The following is an 18,508-nucleotide window of genomic DNA, read 5'->3' on the forward strand; positions in this document are numbered from 1 at the left end:
GGTGATAAATTCAGTCACGCGAGAGAGACTAGGAATAGAGTCGCTGCTTCTTAGCCTGGAAAGGAGCCAAGTGGTTCCGGCATCTGGCTAGGATGCCTCTCGGGCGTCTCCCTAGAGAGGTCCTCGAGGCACGTCCCACTGGGAGGAGACCCCACGGCAGACCAAGGCACAGTTGGAGGAATCACATCGACTAAAGGGCAGTCCATACTGTCTCCGACCACCGAACTTTTAGTCGGAAAGATCAGACTTAAATTTTTTCTCCGAAGTAGAGTTTGGCGAGTCACAACATCTGGGAGTGCAGCTTTCAGAACAAAAATTTGGAGGAATGCGTTTCAGAAGTTGCGAGTGACGTCATGTTGTAGTTGTACCGGAGCTTTCTGACGAAAAGTTTGATGGTCGGAGACAGTATGGACTGCCCTTAACTGGCCTTGGAACGCCTCGGGATCCCCCAGGAGGAAGTTGCTCTGGAGAGGGAAGTCTGGAGCTCTCTGGTGGAGCTGTTGCCCCTGCGACCCGACTACGGATAAGCGGTTGAAGATGGATGGATGGATGTGTGGGCCTATCTCTCCTAATGTAACTTCAATTTAAACCCAATTAATATTTGTTGCTTGATTAGATTTATTGGAGATCTACCACTCAAACAAATATTTACATCCGAGTGGTGAAAGTCAGACCCATCGTGATTCCAATTATATCAACGAGACCTCAGTAAGGAGCCAACCTGGAAAAGCTGTTGAAGATATATTAGGAGCTGAGCATGTTGCCATATGAACTGTAAGCAGAAACAGATGCCCATTTGTTAGTATTGTTTCCGAGCCAGGATGAGTCAGAAGAAGGGAGCTCCCACATTAAATGATGACCAATCTTTTGATTTTTGTCCCGGCTTGTCTGGTTAGCTAGCTATGATGCGTGTGGTTCACTCTGTGGGTGGGTGTTTCTACAATATGGGAGGGATACCAAACAGAAACACTATGGAAGAAAGTGGAAATGTAGCTGTTCAAATGACGTGTGGAAAGATTGCGCTTGAGAAAACTTTTTATTTTTTAATTTAGGAGAAAAACCTAAGCTACAACTAATGACATACCAAAGTAAAATAAAAACAACAAACCAACATCTGACTTTTTGGATGACATTGATTTGGACAATTATGCAGTCATATGACCCGTCGTCCCTATTCTGGTGATGTGTTACTTTCAAAATGTTTTTTTATTTTTCAAATATAAAAAAATAACAATCTACAAGCTCACAAATCACAATGTATCACAACACAAGTGCACACAACACATGAGCTTGTAGATCAGCTATCTTGGAAAAACAAAAGCTTAAATGGTTAACGTTATGTGTTTATTTATTAATTTCTAACCCAAAACCTTTATATATTTTGTCACTTTGACAAAATATCAGTCAAAACATCGGTGGACTCTACAAATTGTCTACCATTGGTCAGGGTCTAATCACTGTTGACTAACCACTAGTTGTGTAAGACAAGCTGTGGCTCATGGCTCATATAGGTGTGGAAAATGACACTGACCTGCGCGCCGAAACGCGTTTGTCTGTCTGGTATGACTGCTGCTGCGGAGCACTATCTTTATTAATAAAGACTCTTACTCGACTGGAAGTGCGGATTTAATTCATTTTCTATATGTTCATTTGGAATCTGCACCCAGCACACGCCTGAAACGATATAAAACTGTCTGAGTAGAGCGGGCCTTTTCCCTTGAAGTGAACTCATATAGGTGTGGCCCATACAGCTATGAGCCATGAGTCACAGCTTGTCTTACACAACTAGTATAATACCCACAGCCTGTGGGTAATATACTCAACACGTCGACCCACTGACGAGTGTGACTAAGGTTCCAAATTGCGTCAATGGACCCAGAAATCTGGCTCACATGGGTTGACTTACACGTTGTTGAGCAGTATTGCCTGTGATTCAGAAGGGTTCCGGTGTGGTCCAATCCGTTTCCAGCTTCATGCCAAAAATGTCCACCAATTCTCTGAAACTGACCATTTTTAGTGAAGATTTATTTTAGGGTTAAAGAGATGTCGGATATCAGACATGTTTGTGTCGACTGTGTTGGCTAAAAGCCAAGACCACAATGATTCCTCATAAGTGATTTGCTCAAGCCACTGACCCAGCCAAGAGTAATTTATTAAAAATATACTGCTATGTTGAAAGCAGTTAAAAGTGAAATTTCCACAACCACCACGACTTAAGTATCAGGTAGGCGTAGGCCTACCATACTGTAGGTACCACTCATCACTGGGCTGCTCTTACGGCTGTATACTGCTGTGAGTTGATGATGACATGAATGGCATGCTCATCAGCACAAATCATCAGCACAACTGGCCGGATGCCCAGAAGCCGGTGGGACGGAAACATTTATGTCTTGTTGTTTGTATAAATATCTACAGCGTCCTCATGAGAGCAGTTTTGTCAGAAGAATTTGACATCCAAACACCAGCATGATTTCTAGTATACTGCATTTATGCGGACTGTACCCTACTGATGCTGTATATGCATACCTGATATGTTTCATATTATACAAAGAGGAAAGAAAATATATATTTTCTCCAAAATATATTCTCTGGGCCATTATTGTACATCTTGATATAAAATATATTTTTTTCATCAGGAGCAGTGCCAGTTTAGTTTGGTACCTCGATGTGCTGGTTAGTACGGAGGGGCTCCGTAGGTAAGCCATAGCGGCAGTCAAGTTGAAACAGGACTGTTAAAATAAGATAAACTTTTATTGATCCCCAGAGGGAAATTCAGGTGCCATAGAGGCATCAGCATGAGTGAAACACAGGCGAGCGGAGCACAGGTCTCCACCACAGGGCCTTCCTTAGGGTACACAGCACAACACCAGTGGAACACAAAGTGAAAAATGAGTTTTCCAGTAAAAGGAAGAGGAATCGATAGATAAGGCTTTAGTGAATGGAAAATGCCATGTCTAAGCAGGGAGGACACCCAGCCTATTTCCTGCCATAACTCGGCTCTTATAACTTCCTGTTTTGCATTCGTTTCGCATGTGACAGAGGGATGTCCTCCAGATAGCTAATGATGAAGGCTGTTAAAGTGTGTCACACGTGATATAACTATAATAGTACAGTAGCCTATTTTATGTGAGCATGCAATTATATTACATGGCTGGCTTAGTGGACCATATCTTCATATCCATATAGGCTAGCTAGATGTGGGCACACACACGCACACGCACGTGCGTGCTTAGTGCTGGGGTAAAGATCTCAGAGGAAATAGCTAAAAGGGTGTAGTTATGTCAACTTGATACATTTTAAATAGCATTTGGAAGATTTACCATCATCAAACACCATCATTTTCATTCACTGGGTACTTTTAAAATTATTTCCGACAATTTAAACACTGCCAGTAATTGCAAAATGTGATGGATAATCATTTGATTTTGATTTTATATTTAACTTGGAAGTCTAATTTGAGAAGCAACTGATTTTGAGAATGTTCTTTTGATTAATCCAGATCCATGCCAATAGATTAAGCTTTCTCTTCACTGACGAGGCTTTCACCCCTGCTTGTCTCTTAACTTAAAGGATATTGCTTGAGTGTCAGGACAGGGAAAAATACGTCAATGTTTAGTGCAATGTGTTTGCCCATTGTGTACTGTAGTGCATCAACACCTTCTTAGACTTTTTGTGCATTTAGGGTACAACCTGTAGTTCTCTTGGTCTCTTAAGATCCCATAATAAACACACTAACCAAGTTGGAGGATGGAGTCGGAGAGATGCCAATCCATATGTCTCTCCCTTATGTTTCCAGATAGGAAAGTTAGGGGGTTATATGTATGTATGTCAAGAACATCCTCAGATATTAGTTGGAGTGGGGTGGCAAGAGTTGGGTGGCCATATGCTGACTCAATTGCCAACTATCAACTCTAAAAGCAGAATGAAACATATCTATTTTCTATTCCGTTTTCTAAATTAGTAAATTCAAAATGTTGACACACACACACACACACACACAGAAAAATAAAGTACTGATCGCGAGAAAAGCTGTTGTTGGAGAAAAGGAAGAAAGGAATTGTGGGGAATTAAATCATGTGTCCAAAGAAACTAAATTAACATCATAATGTAATTACTTCTTCCTTCCTTATGACATGTGACTTGTCTAGCAATGGTTGGAGAGAATCCATGCATTGACTCATGAGATATTAATAATATAACTCAATAACATACTAAATTAACTTATTTGGCAGTGGTCTGGTAATGAAGAGTGGTACTTTTATTACACCACACCCAGGATTGAAATGTCATACTGGAGTTTCTCCAGTACTTATTTGTGTGAATATAGCACCATGCACTCTTCAGTTAGCTCAAATCAGGCATAGCTATCTTGGATATTTTGGGTTCCAGATTTCCTTGAAGGGGTTCCAAATGGATTCCGTTCCATTTGTACATTGTCAGAGTTATGGGGGTCCTTGAAATAAAACAGACTGAGAACCACTGAACTGAAGTCTATATGGCCAGGCCATCAGTGGAGTTCTCTCTCTCCCACCACCCACCCTTTTTTCCCCTCACTGTATAGGTTTATTTTCCCTTTTTTACCTCCTTTATGATGAATTCCTGTTCTGTTCGTTGGCTATATAGAAGTGTCTATTTGTATACGTCTCTAAATGTTTTGATGATTTGAACATGGTGGACGCTCTTTAAAAGTGTAATGCTTTATTGGGTCGTCCACTCACAGTTAACAGTCTTTGTATTGAGTTTGTGCTTAAATGTACTGTTAATAAATATTTCAATCAATCAATCTCTTGCAGTGTTTCTGTTTCCCAAAACTTTTCGGCTCGAGACACAAAAGATACAGTATAATTGTTGTTTCCCTGTGACACAAACATACAAACCCCTTTTGGTGTTTTACCCCCTCAGGCCGGGAACCCATTTTTGGGTTCTGTACAGTATGTACAGTATTGCTGCTGCTATATAAATATTTGAAGTTTTTTAGGAAACTTAGGTCAGGATTTAGAGGCGTTTTTAGAATCGGCCTTAGGCCTAAAATAGTTCCATTTCCAAAGTGTATGCTTGTAAATCGGCTATCACCATTTCTAAAATTCTTCAAAATACTTTTTATTTTATTTTTATAATTATATATATATATATATATTATTTTTTTTAATGAGGGGGGGGGGGGGGGGGGGGGGGGGGGGGTGGGAAGGAATACTCATGACCTGTGACCCAAAGATAGGTCTGGATCCATTGTTTGGGAAACGGCTCTACAGGCTTTCTCATAAATTGTGAACATAAATTGAAGTGTTCAAAGCACTTCACAGGTACATGTAAGCTGCACAAGACAAGCTTCCAAAACACCCTCATGAACAATGAACAAAGCAAAAAGAGTTGGTGTGGAATGCAGTGGATTGTTTCAGTCAATGTTAGCTGAATTGACGGCCGTGTGACTCTTTTCCATTGCTTTGTTGTTCTAAAACCACCATTGTGTGGAAAGAGGAAAACATACATACATGCACTTGACAATACTTATAGTTGCAGTCAAAATGTGTGTTTATTCCAGTTTACAACATAAATAAATACAAAATAGAAATACAATAGTGGCATTAAATATTTACATTTGGCAAGGAATAAAAAATACATCTTTACAAAAACATCACACCCGCGTGAACCGAGTGTTGCAACACCTGAGTGTTGCAACTCCCCCCCCCCCCCCCCCCCCCCCCCTCTCCTCTCTCTCTCTCATTAGCAGGCAACAGTGCAGCACTAATACTATCTCTCTCTCTGTTTCTGGCACAACAGCACCCCTACTGGTACTCATAGTCATACTGGTGCTCAGTAGGTGGTAGGTGGGTTAACGTCACATAGGTGAACACATAGGTAGGTGAACACGGACATTGCTGTTCCTTGGAGTGGTTGCACCACTCAAAAACAAAGTGCACTTCATGTTTCATTGCTTCCATATCTCCCATTTGAGTTTGCAGTATGGTTCAAATTAGGTTGATTTGTTATTGTCCAACCAGCCATAGAGGAGAGGAACGCTTTACAGCTTGGATGTTGGCACTTCCTCCCAAGGTCAACAGATGCTCACTAGACTAGAGGATAGGCCATAGGAGCGGTCCCATTTGGACATCTAGGACACCTAAATGTTGACAAGAAATATAAGAACAAATAGTTTAAGTGTGGCAGTACAGTTGGGGTGCCAGTTACACTATGTTGGCCCAACTCATCATGATATCAGGTCTGTTTCATGTTCCATGATGCTTACTGTACATCATTATGTTTTCATGTTTAAGTATTAAACAGGTATTTTTGTTTTGATGGAAATAGCTCTTGATTAAGTTGGTAATTGACAGATACCTTAGGGAAGAATTCAATTTATAGACTTTGGAATTGTAATAACTCCGGCTTCAGGTCCTCTCCAGTGTCGTATGAGCTATGATGTCATCAAATAAGGAATATGTGTCAGAATTGTGTTCACAAGTGTATTATTAGTACGTTATTAGTTTACATGCCAATTAATTTAGTTGTGTTCTTGATTGTCATTCATTGACAGCATGTTTTACAGTTAGTCAGTTGCAATCATTTGATAAATCAGCAAAATAAGAACCTAGCATAGTAAATTCACACAGATCTGATCACAGTAGACACTTACATTGAATATTCTGTACTGGTTAATAGGTTGTGTTAGAGATAGCCTGTCTGTATATAATGTTTAATGAATGCCGGTGTCGTGCATGAAAATGAGTAGATCAGCAATTTTTGGACTGTGACACCCGCCATACGACGAAGTATAAGCCAGGCTTTATGCTGCGTGAAATGGCCATTATATATCTAACATAACATATCACACATAAGTGTGTGTGTGTGTGTGGGGGTGGGGGGGGGGGGGGGGGGTGTGTGTGTGCATTTTTCAAAATATACAATGTCCAACTAGCTGTTTTCATGTGATTGTTGATCAAAGTTCAAAGGCTCATTTTGCCTCAAGGGTATGTTTTTTCCTGATGATGTCCTGATGTCAAAGTGGGTCATCAACCATTTCCACACAACTTCCTTCATTTTCCAACATACATCAGGATTCAGGAAGCACACTGTGACATATCCTCATTTAATTCCATTGGTTTCGAATGGAAAAAGCCTGTGCAGAAATGTTTAGCGTGTGTGCACGAGCGTGTGCGTGTGTGTGTGTGTGTGTGAGAGAGAGAGAGAGTGGCTATTTACCTTGGCGTTTGTAGACTAGAGTTCATGCTTATACTCTGCTATTCCAATCTTGCACTTTGAGTCTGCTAAAATGCCTAAATTGTAAATTATGTGTGTGGTTAAGATATATGATTAATGAATTTGTTAAATGATGCACTGTTACTCTATGAAGCCATGTTAGTTGGTAGAGATATGGGTTAATGCAATGTAGATTCATCAACAAGCTATAGTAGAAAAAGAACTGGACCTTACCCCTTCCTTGTGTGACACCAATGTGACATGTACAACAGTATAAGTGCAACTGAAATGAAGACAAGAATTATATCATTTACTTATGGTCATTTGAATTTTGACTGTAATGCACAGAGCTGATGTGACATTGTGACAAAAATTGATATGTTACCTAGTACAGTGGCTATTACACTCGCTATGACAACTGTATGTCCTGGAAGAGAAATTCAATGTTAAATGCAAAACCTGAATAATAATACATGTTAATTATTGTCTTGTTATAAGAATATGCACTCACCACTGTCTTGGTTGGGCAGTACTTTGCCTGCAAATATAAAATAGTTTTTATCAGTGCAATGCAAATATGTAAAACATTGTGAGCAAACGCAAAGTACAACCCAATATGTCAAATACAAAGGACAGCCACATGATTTGTGAGGGGCATTTGATATGAACAATATTAAACTACATTCAAAACAGCAACTCCCCTTTAGGGGGAAAAGAAATGTAACACCTGTGAGCTTGTAGATCACTCTTCACTCATTTTGAAATGTTTTGAAGGTTTTCACCAATAATGAATGCCCAGAATTATAAAGGGACCTGAGGGGTATTCAGCTTTGCCCAGCTGATTGCTGCCCAAGTGGTCAGACTTGAGTGCAGGGGGAGGGAGCAGTTAGGGGGTTAGACACCTCAACATATTGCCGGGGCTGGGAATCGAACCTGAGACCTTGTTTTCCAGGTGTGTGCGTGTTTTTACACTAAACTATGGCCGCCCAAAAGAGGGACACCAGGTTGAAAGTGGTGAAGAGGACATCAAGGATACAATTAACGTTTTGCAGGCAGGTTGTTTGAATTAGTGGTAGCAGAAGATAGCCCAGGAATAAGAAAGCCATCAGCTTAGAAATATTCCAAGTTTGCTCATAGAGCATTCATGAACTGACTGACGCAGTCATCCAGGCTTGAAACAACACGTTGCATCTTTATGTACATTTTCTTTACACCGTTGGCCACTCAATGAAGCAGCATGACATTTCTACAGCAATGTTTGCATGACATGCAATGGACAGACTTATTGTATGGTTGTATGGTGCCAGTTTAGAAAACGTTGATAATGAAGTTCCTTCCATTGACCTCTATTCAATGAAATATACCACATTTGGGTTTACTTTTTCAATACCACAACATGCTTTATGACCTCCACAAGCACCATGGGAGTTTTAAATTCATGGGACTGTTTTGGTTGATCATAGTATGCTTTGTCAGTATGATTATCATTTGGATGGAATTCACCTGGTACCATATTTGAATACAGAATTAGATAATAGATAGATGTGTCATACCTTGTGTTGGAGTGCTGATGTTTTTCCGGTTGTGGTAATTAATATGTTAACGTCTGTTGTTGTCAAAATATGTTTGCCACCTATTAGTATAAAGAAAATGATTAGGGATATTTCCATTGTTTGAAACAGAGTAGCTAAATGTGCCTGGTCAAGTTCATAAACTATGAATCATGGAAGTGCATGCAGTGCACATCCACAGTATGCCATTCATAACGGCTTCATGCAAAATTGACAGAAAATATCTTTAGAAAGAATTCAGAAAGATGGACAGTCATGCTGATGTATGTCATGCTTTGCTGTTAAATATTTATAAAACCCACAGACAGACGTAACCACTTTCAACCTGGTGTCTCTATTTTGGGCATGTCATAATAGGTGAACAGTTTAAAAAATGTTCAACAGAATAAAAATAATAATACATAAAAATAGCAGATCCACAAGCTCACAATGCACCACGGTGCGATGTGTTGTGAGCTTGTACATCTGCTATTTTATCTACTTTTGCACAAAACTGCAATGTCGTCAAAGTATAAAATAGGGCAATAGAACATAATTTATGGAGATGTGGATGAAATATGGATGAAATATGGAGATGGTTTCTGCCGACGATATTTCCTGTACCTTGTACTGAAGGTGAAGAAGTTGATATTGGAGTGGTGGTGGCAGTTTTATGAATTGTGGGTGTGACAGAGGTGTCTGTGGTAGTGGTGCCTTTTGTTAAAATATCATTGTCACCTATTAAGAGAACAATCCTTAATATCTTTGTGTCCTCAGGGAGTGCAATTACAATTTGCACCGTAATAAAGTAATGTGACATTGGTTTATAATCAAATGCATTTCAGATTATGCCATATAGAATCGCATGCTCTAGTATTTATCATTGTAGAAAAATAATAATAATTGTATATTAAAAAGAGAAAAAGATTCTGAGGAAGGCCTTAAAAAAATAAATATACCTTGAAATGTGGGTGGTGTAGTTGACATCATCCTTGTTGTAGTAATTATATCCTCTGTTGAAGGTTCTATGTTACCTAATAGGAAATAATTTGGGGTTTGACACAATCAAATTATTATGATGATTGAGGAGCCACTTCTGAGAATCCATGTCATGTTAAGCATTCATACTTTCTTGAAAATAGCCAACGTACAAACTCACAACGTGTTGCATCCACGGTGTGTTGTGAGCTTGTAGGTCTGCTATTTTCGGCGAGCGACACCATCCTGCGACGGAGCAAAAGTTTACTCTTGAAATATGTACTTCATTTATGCATAAAACTATTCCCAAGAGAAACCTTCTTTGCAATTATAGATGAATGAAGCCTCTCCTCAGTGGTCATGTCTTGTGCAAGTGTGCATGGTAAAAGGTTTAACAAGATGAGAAATCCTACTCTCAGTTGTGACGCATGAGGGAAATGAGGAAGAAGTAAGAACATCCACTTAAATGCTGCACACCAGCTCCCCCAGGCCTTGTAATGTGTAGCCAAACTAGCCGTCCTCACATTTAAAAAGAGGCAATACAAGGGTGTGCTATCAAGGGTGTGCTATCTCCAGTTAATTCAAATTTGTATTTGTTTTTCAAAATCGTACAAGAATATTTTGTATAAAAGTCATATTTTAAATTGTTTAAAAAAAGAATCTACTGGCTCTGGAGTGGGTCTTTGGTCGATATTGGTGGGATGTCTGAGAAAAGGATGAGGATGACGGTTTGTCGGAAATGAAGTGAGCACTGATAGGAGTGTTGGGGATAGATCCTGTTACAATAGAAACATGGAGATTACAGTACTGTATGTTTATCTCCTGACAGCTAGAGCATATGTATACATATGATACTGTAAGCCTTGAGTGTCTCAGATGAAAGCAATGTATATCTGCATTCAGCACATGCTGGATGACTGCACTCAGGATGGTATATGTCTCCTATAGCAGGGGTTTCCAGCCTTCCAGATACCAAGTACCAGCTGCCAGTTCATAAACATTTGGCGGGGGGGGAGTGGTGTATCTACAATAAGGCGAGGACAGACGGCCGCCTGTCAAAAAATCAATTCCTGCCTGGCCGGGACAGGACGGACGACGACAACAGATCTTGTCTGCCCAACATGTAATTTCTGGAAACACCACTGGGGGGGCCTGGGGGTTCAAATTGAATTATGTATCTGCCTGCGGACCCCAATTTGAAAAGATTTGTGGCAAAATTAATTTTGAGGCTATTTTAATAGATTTAGCTGGGGACCCCTGGGGGAAGTGGGGGACCCCACTTTGAGAACCACAGCTGTAGGCCATCTGGGTACTTGCAGGGTTAAGCAAACCCATGAGAACAGACCCACCCAGTCTCTTTGTCTGCCTTACACTGATACTCACTGGTACTATTTCTCAGTCTGCGTACACTAAGGGCAGCCAGATATTGCTTAAAATCAGCTAACGTGATAGGTAACACAAAACAGATGTTGGAATTTGGTTTGCCAACATTGCAGAAATATGTGGTTTAGATAAGTGCAATGGGTGGGGGGGATGAGTGTGCACCTTGCTAGCATTCCACCAAGTGTTTGAATGCTTCTCCATAATTATCTGTGTGCTACTATACTGCATACTCTACTAGTACAGTACAGTAGTTCTCAAAGTAGAAATTACCTTAATGCCTTTGTGTCCTCAAGGTGGACACATCTGCAATCAGGGTTCCCCTGGGGGGGGGGGGTTCCAAGTGGACCCTTACAGGTCTGCACTCTGAGAGTATACAAAGGGAACCAGATGGACCCTCACTGGTCCATTTTTACACTCAATGGGGTCTTTGAATTAAAAATATCTCTCTAGAAAGGCAAGAAGCAGCAACTTCTTGTGGTGACTTTTCATTGTCAGTGGTCATCATGACTACATAACTATCGGATGGATTAAATATACCACATACACAAAAAAATGTTAGTGGTGCAGAAGATAAAGCTTAAAGGAGAATTCCATACTAGAAGGCTTTCTTACCTTTATTTGTAGTTGTTACATCCCCACCAAAGAGATCCAGGTGTTATTTTGTGCAAAAGCGCATTATTGGCTATTTCCCCTACCATATGGGGTGTTGTGCTAATTTGCTTATTTCCATCGCTCAAAAATTAAAAGAAATGTGTATATATCCTCCTTCATAATGTAAATAGTATCCCAAGCGGCACACTTTACTACTTATTTCGATGGAAAATAATGTTAAGCAAATTAACACAAAAACCCAACCCACATCGAGGGCTTATATTAGGGGAAATAGCCAATAATGCACTTTTGCACAAAATAACACCTGGACCTCTTTGTTGGGGACGTATAAACTACAAATAAAGCCTTCTAGCATGGAATTCTCCTTTAATGCTTGTTGGCTTTAGACAGTAGGGAATTAGAGTGCATTACTTCTGCAGTAACAAGTAATTAGCATGTGCGGTCTGTGGTCTTCTTACCTCGACACTGAGGAGGCAGAGAATCGTATTCACCATCGTCACTGCACTCAATGAAGCTCTGCCCATGCAGGGCGTACCCATCATCACAGGAGTACTGAATGACATTTCCATATTCTGGCTCCTCATGAGAATTCCACGAGTGTCTGCCATGGGTAATGTTCGTCGGTATTTCACATGTTATAACTTAACATAGGGGCAATAGATAAGGGACAATTTCAGATACTTGCATAGTACACTTTCAACTTCAGTAGTATATTCATGTAATTGTATAGAAATTACTTAAGGTAGCAGAAGGGAACTGCACAGTAATGACATCACTATTGTAAATCTCTAGTATTCAAAACCAGATATATTTGCAATACTTAAATATACAGTATAATTCAGTTCAGTTCAGTTCAGTTCATTTTCGGAAAGAGGACATACATTCATACATTGCACACAGTTTCCATCTTTCTTTCTTTCCTTTTTTTTTTTTGAGTGTCCGTAGCTCATGTCCTGTCCGTTCCGAAAAAGGGTTAGGGAGAAGCCATAGGCTTGTCATGCACATTGATGATACAAGTGTCGCTGAATTAAAGAAATCAAAACTGAGAGAAATGTACCTTCACATGTCACTTTCCCGCCCCATCCTGATGCATAGCACTGTTTGTAGGTCGCGCCATTGACTTGGTAGCTTTTGAGAGGGGAATGGAAAGAAAAGAAAATGTAATTAAGTACCATTAAAAATAAATGGTATGAGTTATCTTTTGTAATATAATACATATAATGCACATAATTGGAGATCCTTGAGGCCCTCTGAAATACAGTAGAATCCTGGTATTCCTATGTCTATTCTGTGTGTAACTCCCACATATCTTTGAGTGGTGCTAGCCCCTCCTATGTCCAGCTTTGAGGGTTTGTGTACAAACATGCGCAAACACAAACATTGAAGACAAAAGTGAGGACACAAATTGTGATTGGCCAGAATGAGATGTATGATGACGTGTGATAAGAGCACCCCTCACTTCACATGGGTGTGATTTTTTTGTAGTCCAGGAAGCCTGGATAGTTATGCTGCTTATGCAGTAACCCATTTTAGTGAAAAGTGTGTCTGGGAGGTGCTCTTTGGCAAAGGAAAAATCAATCAACAGAGAAAAGTAAAACAAAATTCTGCAATGTGTCACACTTCCTGATGAAAGCCATGATGTCAAAACCTGAGCATTGTTTTTGCCGCTATATTCATGTTTGTATACCTATTTCCTACATATTGCTTGCACTGCTTATTTTATCATTTGATCTAATCTTTTATTTTATACACACTTGAGGAAGCTCGAAGAACAATGCCTTGCAATGTTGCTACAAGTTGTAAACATATTTGATCCTTGAACCTTCCACAAGCTTGTGTAACAGTGTAAATGCATGCAAGCACGAGTAATGGCGTGTTTTACATCAATTGGCTCGTTCAACATTGTCTGCTCCATGAAAACATTTCATTTTTGGGGTTGGAATTATTCTTATATCCGTATACTCACCCTCTCTCACAAATAACTTTCACTGATGCACCAAACAGAGTACCATCGTTAGATTCCTCAAATGTCATATGTGGCTGCTGTTTAGGGGGGCCACAGTCTTTCTCTGTAATAGAAGAAGATAAAACACGGTCTCAGCTTGGCAGACTCTAAGTTTCTTTCAGCCAATACTGAGCCTGGACCACACACACAGTACAGTGATTAGGGGTTTGTGCTACAAAATAATTTTAAACTTAACCCATTTTGGACTGAGGTCGATTCTAAAAACGCCTTCTAAATCCGGACCAAATTTTTCTGGGAAACTTTTTTGAATACTGTACATACTGTAGAGAACCCCAAGAGTTTCCTGTTAAAACACCAAAAGGGGTCCCCGAAAAAAGAAGAAAATCTAGGCTACAATTTTTGCTCCAGGCCTACTGAATGGATATTGCACTCTATAATAAAAACCTTTCTCCCTTCTATTCAGGGAACAAAACTTACTTTTGCACTCAAGTTCAGGTGCAGTCCACTGCCCGTCGGTGCAGGTTACAACCCCAGATCCTCTCTCTACAACATAGCCATTGGCACACTCAAACGTGGCTTCTGAGCCATCTGGAAAATCATTCTTCAGCAGTGCATCGTTGGTTAAGACAATGTTAACTGTCCCTTGAGGTCTAGGGCAGTCAGCTATAAAGGAAAACAGAAGCCATGTGAAGTCACACGTATTTCATTAAAAGCAACTATTGATTTATTATTATTGATCCATTCAACTGGATAGCTATCATAGCTTGCACTTGAGCGAAATAGTCTACAATGTAGCCTATGCCCGACATTAAAGGACATTTGGACTTTAGTAGAAAAAGTACTGTAGGCCTTAAGTAGGCCTACAATTTCGAGGTCTTACAACTTGTAATACCTCAAGTAATGTACTTGTAATTTACAAACATTACTTGAGCATTTCCCATTTCCAATACTTTCTAATTACCTTACATCTCCATGATCTCAGGGGCAAACTTGTACCATAGCCTCCTCTCCACTACAACTATTTGAAAACGTTTGTTACAATTAAGTAATTTGTAGATTTTATTATTATTACAAAACTTACATAACCACGTAGGTAGGCCTATACATTTCGGACATTTGACTTTTTTTTAATACATTTTAACACTGTAATGGGACATATATGCATAACTATAATGAATATGAGTACAGGCTTTAAGTACCGGTACATTTTGATACCATGCAATACCTTTAACTCAAATATTTTTTAATTCTTCTACTTGAGTATTTCTACATGATTTCTACCTTTTCCACCACTGACGCAGTCGTCTTCTGCTAAATGTGACTATCAGTGACTGACTGCCAATTGAACGCATGTTCAATTTGGCAGGCTGGCCAAATTTAAGGCATGCGACTGAGATAATAAGAAAATAGTGTGTATTTTAAAATAGCTACAATTGTAAGCAAGTGTATCAGAAAGCTAGCACTGACCTTGTATGTGGACCACGAAGATACAAATAAACAACAAACAGTTGACCATTCGCCTTTTTTCAAAATAGTCCAGAAAAAGTTCCATGGTGTGCAGCAGTCTATTTCTTGTTTAAGTTTCCCGGTTCCTCGCACCGTCGTACGGTGAACGCCTGTGAACGCCGCTAACTGTCCCTTTAACAGCTGCAGCAGAGCGCCTCTATCCGATAGCTGCTACGCCTGTTCACCGGTCTGCGAGTGACAGTGACAACAATGAAAATATAAAGCTATACAAACTACAGTAAAATCAGTCACAGACAGTGCCCGGTAACATGAATCAATTAAACAATGAAGTACATAAATTAAACATAATTTGGAGAAGAAGAAAAAAGATGTAGCCCCGCTCGTGCCCATAACCTATTCAAATCAACTGCCTGGTTATACTGTCTGACATTTCACTTTGGCAAAATATTCAGAAATCAGCCGAGGCAGTGAGCCCAGACCAGACAGATCCCACCCCTATGTGTTTAGCCTGGTTTAGCCAGTGGAGAACGCGTGGAAAACGTCTCTGTGGGATCAAGGGCGTGTCCTTTGTGAACAACCAACACCCACCAGCCACCAGCATACGTACGTAGGGGTGTTCCCCCAAAATAAAGCATTTTAGACCCGAATGTCTAGTCTACACGTCATTTGTTTACCCTGCTCAAAGAAATACACATTTAAAAGAAATTCCATCTCAGGGCACAATGCCTTTTTCCCCTTAATTAAAAGCAGGACTCAGTTGTTTGTCATTCTGTGTTATTCCAGTAAATGTTTGTGAAGAAAGAGAGATTGCAGTTGAGCAATATGATTAGGCTAACCATGCAATTGGCTTAACTGACAAGATGTGGTCCAATGAAATATGCAGCAATAACTCGATCATCTTCTGCTATAGTATAGACTATAGAGGCCACCAAATGTGTATTCAAAATATAAACACAGTAACACACGTAAACTACATGCTTTTGTCATAGGCCTACTAGTTTCCCCTTTAGGCCTCAATGAATCACTTGCTGGGGCTTGTTGTGTATTGTCATGGATACATTCCATAGTTGCTCTCAAACAAGAGGGTTGAACGTCACTGCCTCTGATAAACTGATACTGGGGTAAATTCTTAGGCGTTCACTACACACTCAACACGTAACCACAAGTTTGTTGACAACAGACTTCTTCATTGAACGCTTAGGTTGCCTGAGCAACTTGGCTGGGCACAATAGGACAAAAGAGAAAGGGTTTGTGTGTGGGGAGTTGCATCTGTGACCATCAGAGGTGTGTGTGTGTGTGTGTGTGTGTGTGTGTGTGTGTGTGTGTGTGTGTGTGTGTGTGTGTGTGTGTGTGTGTGTGTGTGTGTGTGTGTGTGCGCGTGTGTGTGTGTGTGTGCGCGTGTGTGTGTGTGTGTGTGTGTCTCTCCTTTTATTTGGTGGGGTGGTGGAGGTTAGAAATAGCACTTAGGGGGCAGCCAGCTGGGGCAAGGTTTTGTTGGCTGATGCTTCTCACATGAGGATGGTTAGGTAGGCTATATCCGACAAGACAGCAATGGATATAATTAGCCGGCTGTGACCTGCTCCATCATGTCGAAAAAACTGATGATCGAATCCTTAGTTCAACTCCACCGATCCCAGTTATCTTATACTGTTGCTGTCTGTTCCGAAACATAATCTGACTCACATTCTTAAGCCCCTTAACTTAGAGTGCCTTTGGCATGGCCTCCTATTCTTATCTCACTAAACACCCTGTCCACACGAGCGATTAAGTTAACCTCCCTTCTAAACTCACCGCGCACCCTGCCAGATGAGACACCTCCCTGCCGACCCAGGGGAATTGTGCCCGTTTCTCTTCATTCCTTGTGGTGATGCGATCCAGATGCCAACAAAAATAGTTAGGTCTACGATCTCACCTGGTTACACACTTAGATCACTGCAAATGACATGAGTCTCAAAGGTATTTTGTTTACAATTCCAGCAGCAACTTCCACCATGGAAAATATCTAATCGGCCTAGGTAAATATGTGTGTGTGTGTGTGTGTGTGTGTGTGTGTGTGTGTGTGTGTGTGTGTGTGTGTGTGTGTGTGTGTGTGTGTGTGTGTGTGTGTGTGTGTGTGTGTGTGTTTTCTCTTTTCATATTGTAAGAGAATAGATATGCATCTCTTTCCCACACTTCTGAGGTAGGTATGTTCAAATCACCTTGACTTGAGGCATAAAATGTTAAGAAAGGTTCAACATAGGTGTGAGGGCTGCATAGCTCCCATCCGATTGCGCAATTTCTTTTCACTCACATTCATACTATGTTGAGGAACAAATGTCACCCTTTTAACATTGGCCTATTATAGCGCCACCAGTAGGCCAATTTTTGCCTACAAATGTATTCCTATACAAATTCTGTCCAAAAATCACGCAAATCAGTACGCATCAACTCTATAGTCAAGTGATGAAGACGGATCCGTCTGGTTTTTCATATTCTATCCTGATAGGAGAATTCCAAACATTGCTGGCCCACAATAACCTACCTGACCTGGCCGAGACCTGTGCTCCAAGGTGCACTTTTTCTAGTTGTTTATGGATTCTGACCTATTTAGCATCACACCTAACGGGAAAAAGACATGCACCCCACCTAACGGCCAATTTTGTTCCACCAGCCCAGAGCATGAGAAGAAATTGTGACATGTAATTGACTATCAATCGGGCCAAAGATAAAAAGGTCCCTGGAATATACTAATGGCCAGTGGTGTCAATCTCAGGATGTCTGTGTCGGATAAGTGTTGGATATGAGATATTCCGTTACCACTCAGTTACATCACTTTTTTTGGATAGGAACTATACCCTTCCATTAATGCTCAGCATCTCTTGTAACACACAACATACACTTACAATATGGATTTTTGGATTTCTGCTCTGCCATGACAATGACTTTCTTTGGAAACACTTTTCTATTTGACATATGCAATGCCACATGCACTGTTCAGTGTTCAAGACTCGACTACAGGTAATTTGGCCCCAGCAACTCCTACACAAAAGGGGAAAGAGGGGGGTTCCCCCTGCAACTTTGCCTCAGGGTGTGAAACCATAGCTAAGAAGACAGATTCTGCTAACAACTGAATCACCACTGGGCACCACTGGGCTGCGTGTTCTGGAACACCGTCCTTTTGGTGAGAACATGGGCACCACCAGCGGGGAAGAGTGTTCCAGACACTCAACTCTCACCCCAAGACAACTCACCCCGAAAGTGAAGACAGCTCACCCCCGAAAGTGAAGACATCTCACCGGGGTGAGATGCCTGGTGAGTTGTCCGGACTTTCGGGGTGAGACGTCCAGACAACTCACTTAGAGATGGAAAAAGGGTG

The 18,508-nt window shown here is 40.6% G+C and overlaps 1 protein-coding gene across 8 annotated transcripts; it reads right to left on the bottom strand.

The window, feature by feature from the left end:
* Nucleotides 1–5,715: 5,715 nt before the first annotated feature.
* On the bottom strand, nucleotides 5,716–15,572 carry LOC310862672 (complement factor H). Of its 8 annotated transcripts, none has more exons than XM_083770671.1 (12): nucleotides 15,154–15,572; nucleotides 14,164–14,349; nucleotides 13,687–13,789; nucleotides 12,778–12,848; nucleotides 12,179–12,361; nucleotides 9,707–9,781; nucleotides 9,372–9,485; nucleotides 7,709–7,735; nucleotides 7,583–7,624; nucleotides 7,432–7,480; nucleotides 6,340–6,415; nucleotides 5,716–6,121 (listed from the first exon to the last, which is right to left on the bottom strand). In XM_083770671.1, the coding sequence occupies exons 1-11, from the start codon at nucleotides 15,236–15,238 to the stop codon at nucleotides 6,358–6,360; spliced, it is 993 nt and encodes a 330-aa protein (XP_083626797.1). In that variant the 5' UTR covers nucleotides 15,239–15,572; the 3' UTR covers nucleotides 5,716–6,121; nucleotides 6,340–6,357. The 8 variants fall into 8 exon arrangements, 6 of the variants coding, with proteins under 6 accessions (XP_083626797.1, XP_083626800.1, XP_083626799.1 ...); XM_083770674.1 differs by lacking the exon at nucleotides 6,340–6,415 and adding an exon at nucleotides 7,201–7,274; XM_083770673.1 differs by adding an exon at nucleotides 7,201–7,274 and having other exon boundaries at nucleotides 5,716–6,415.
* Nucleotides 15,573–18,508: the final 2,936 nt, after the last annotated feature.

The sequence above is a fragment of the Protomyctophum parallelum genome (genome assembly GCF_964188405.1).
Source record: "Protomyctophum parallelum genome assembly, chromosome: 8".
Classification (NCBI taxonomy): Eukaryota; Metazoa; Chordata; class Actinopteri; order Myctophiformes; family Myctophidae; genus Protomyctophum; species Protomyctophum parallelum.

Coding starts and splice junctions, on each gene's coding strand:
- LOC310862672 (XM_083770671.1), bottom strand. CDS start 15,238: ATGGAACTTTTTCTGGACTATTTTGAAAAAAGGCGAATGGTCAACTGT. Junction 9,486..9,706: donor TACACCACCCACATTTCAAG/GTATATTTATTT, acceptor TTCTCTTAATAG/GTGACAATGATATTTTAACA. Junction 7,481..7,582: donor TGTAATAGCCACTGTACTAG/GTAACATATCAA, acceptor TCTTCATTTCAG/TTGCACTTATACTGTTGTAC.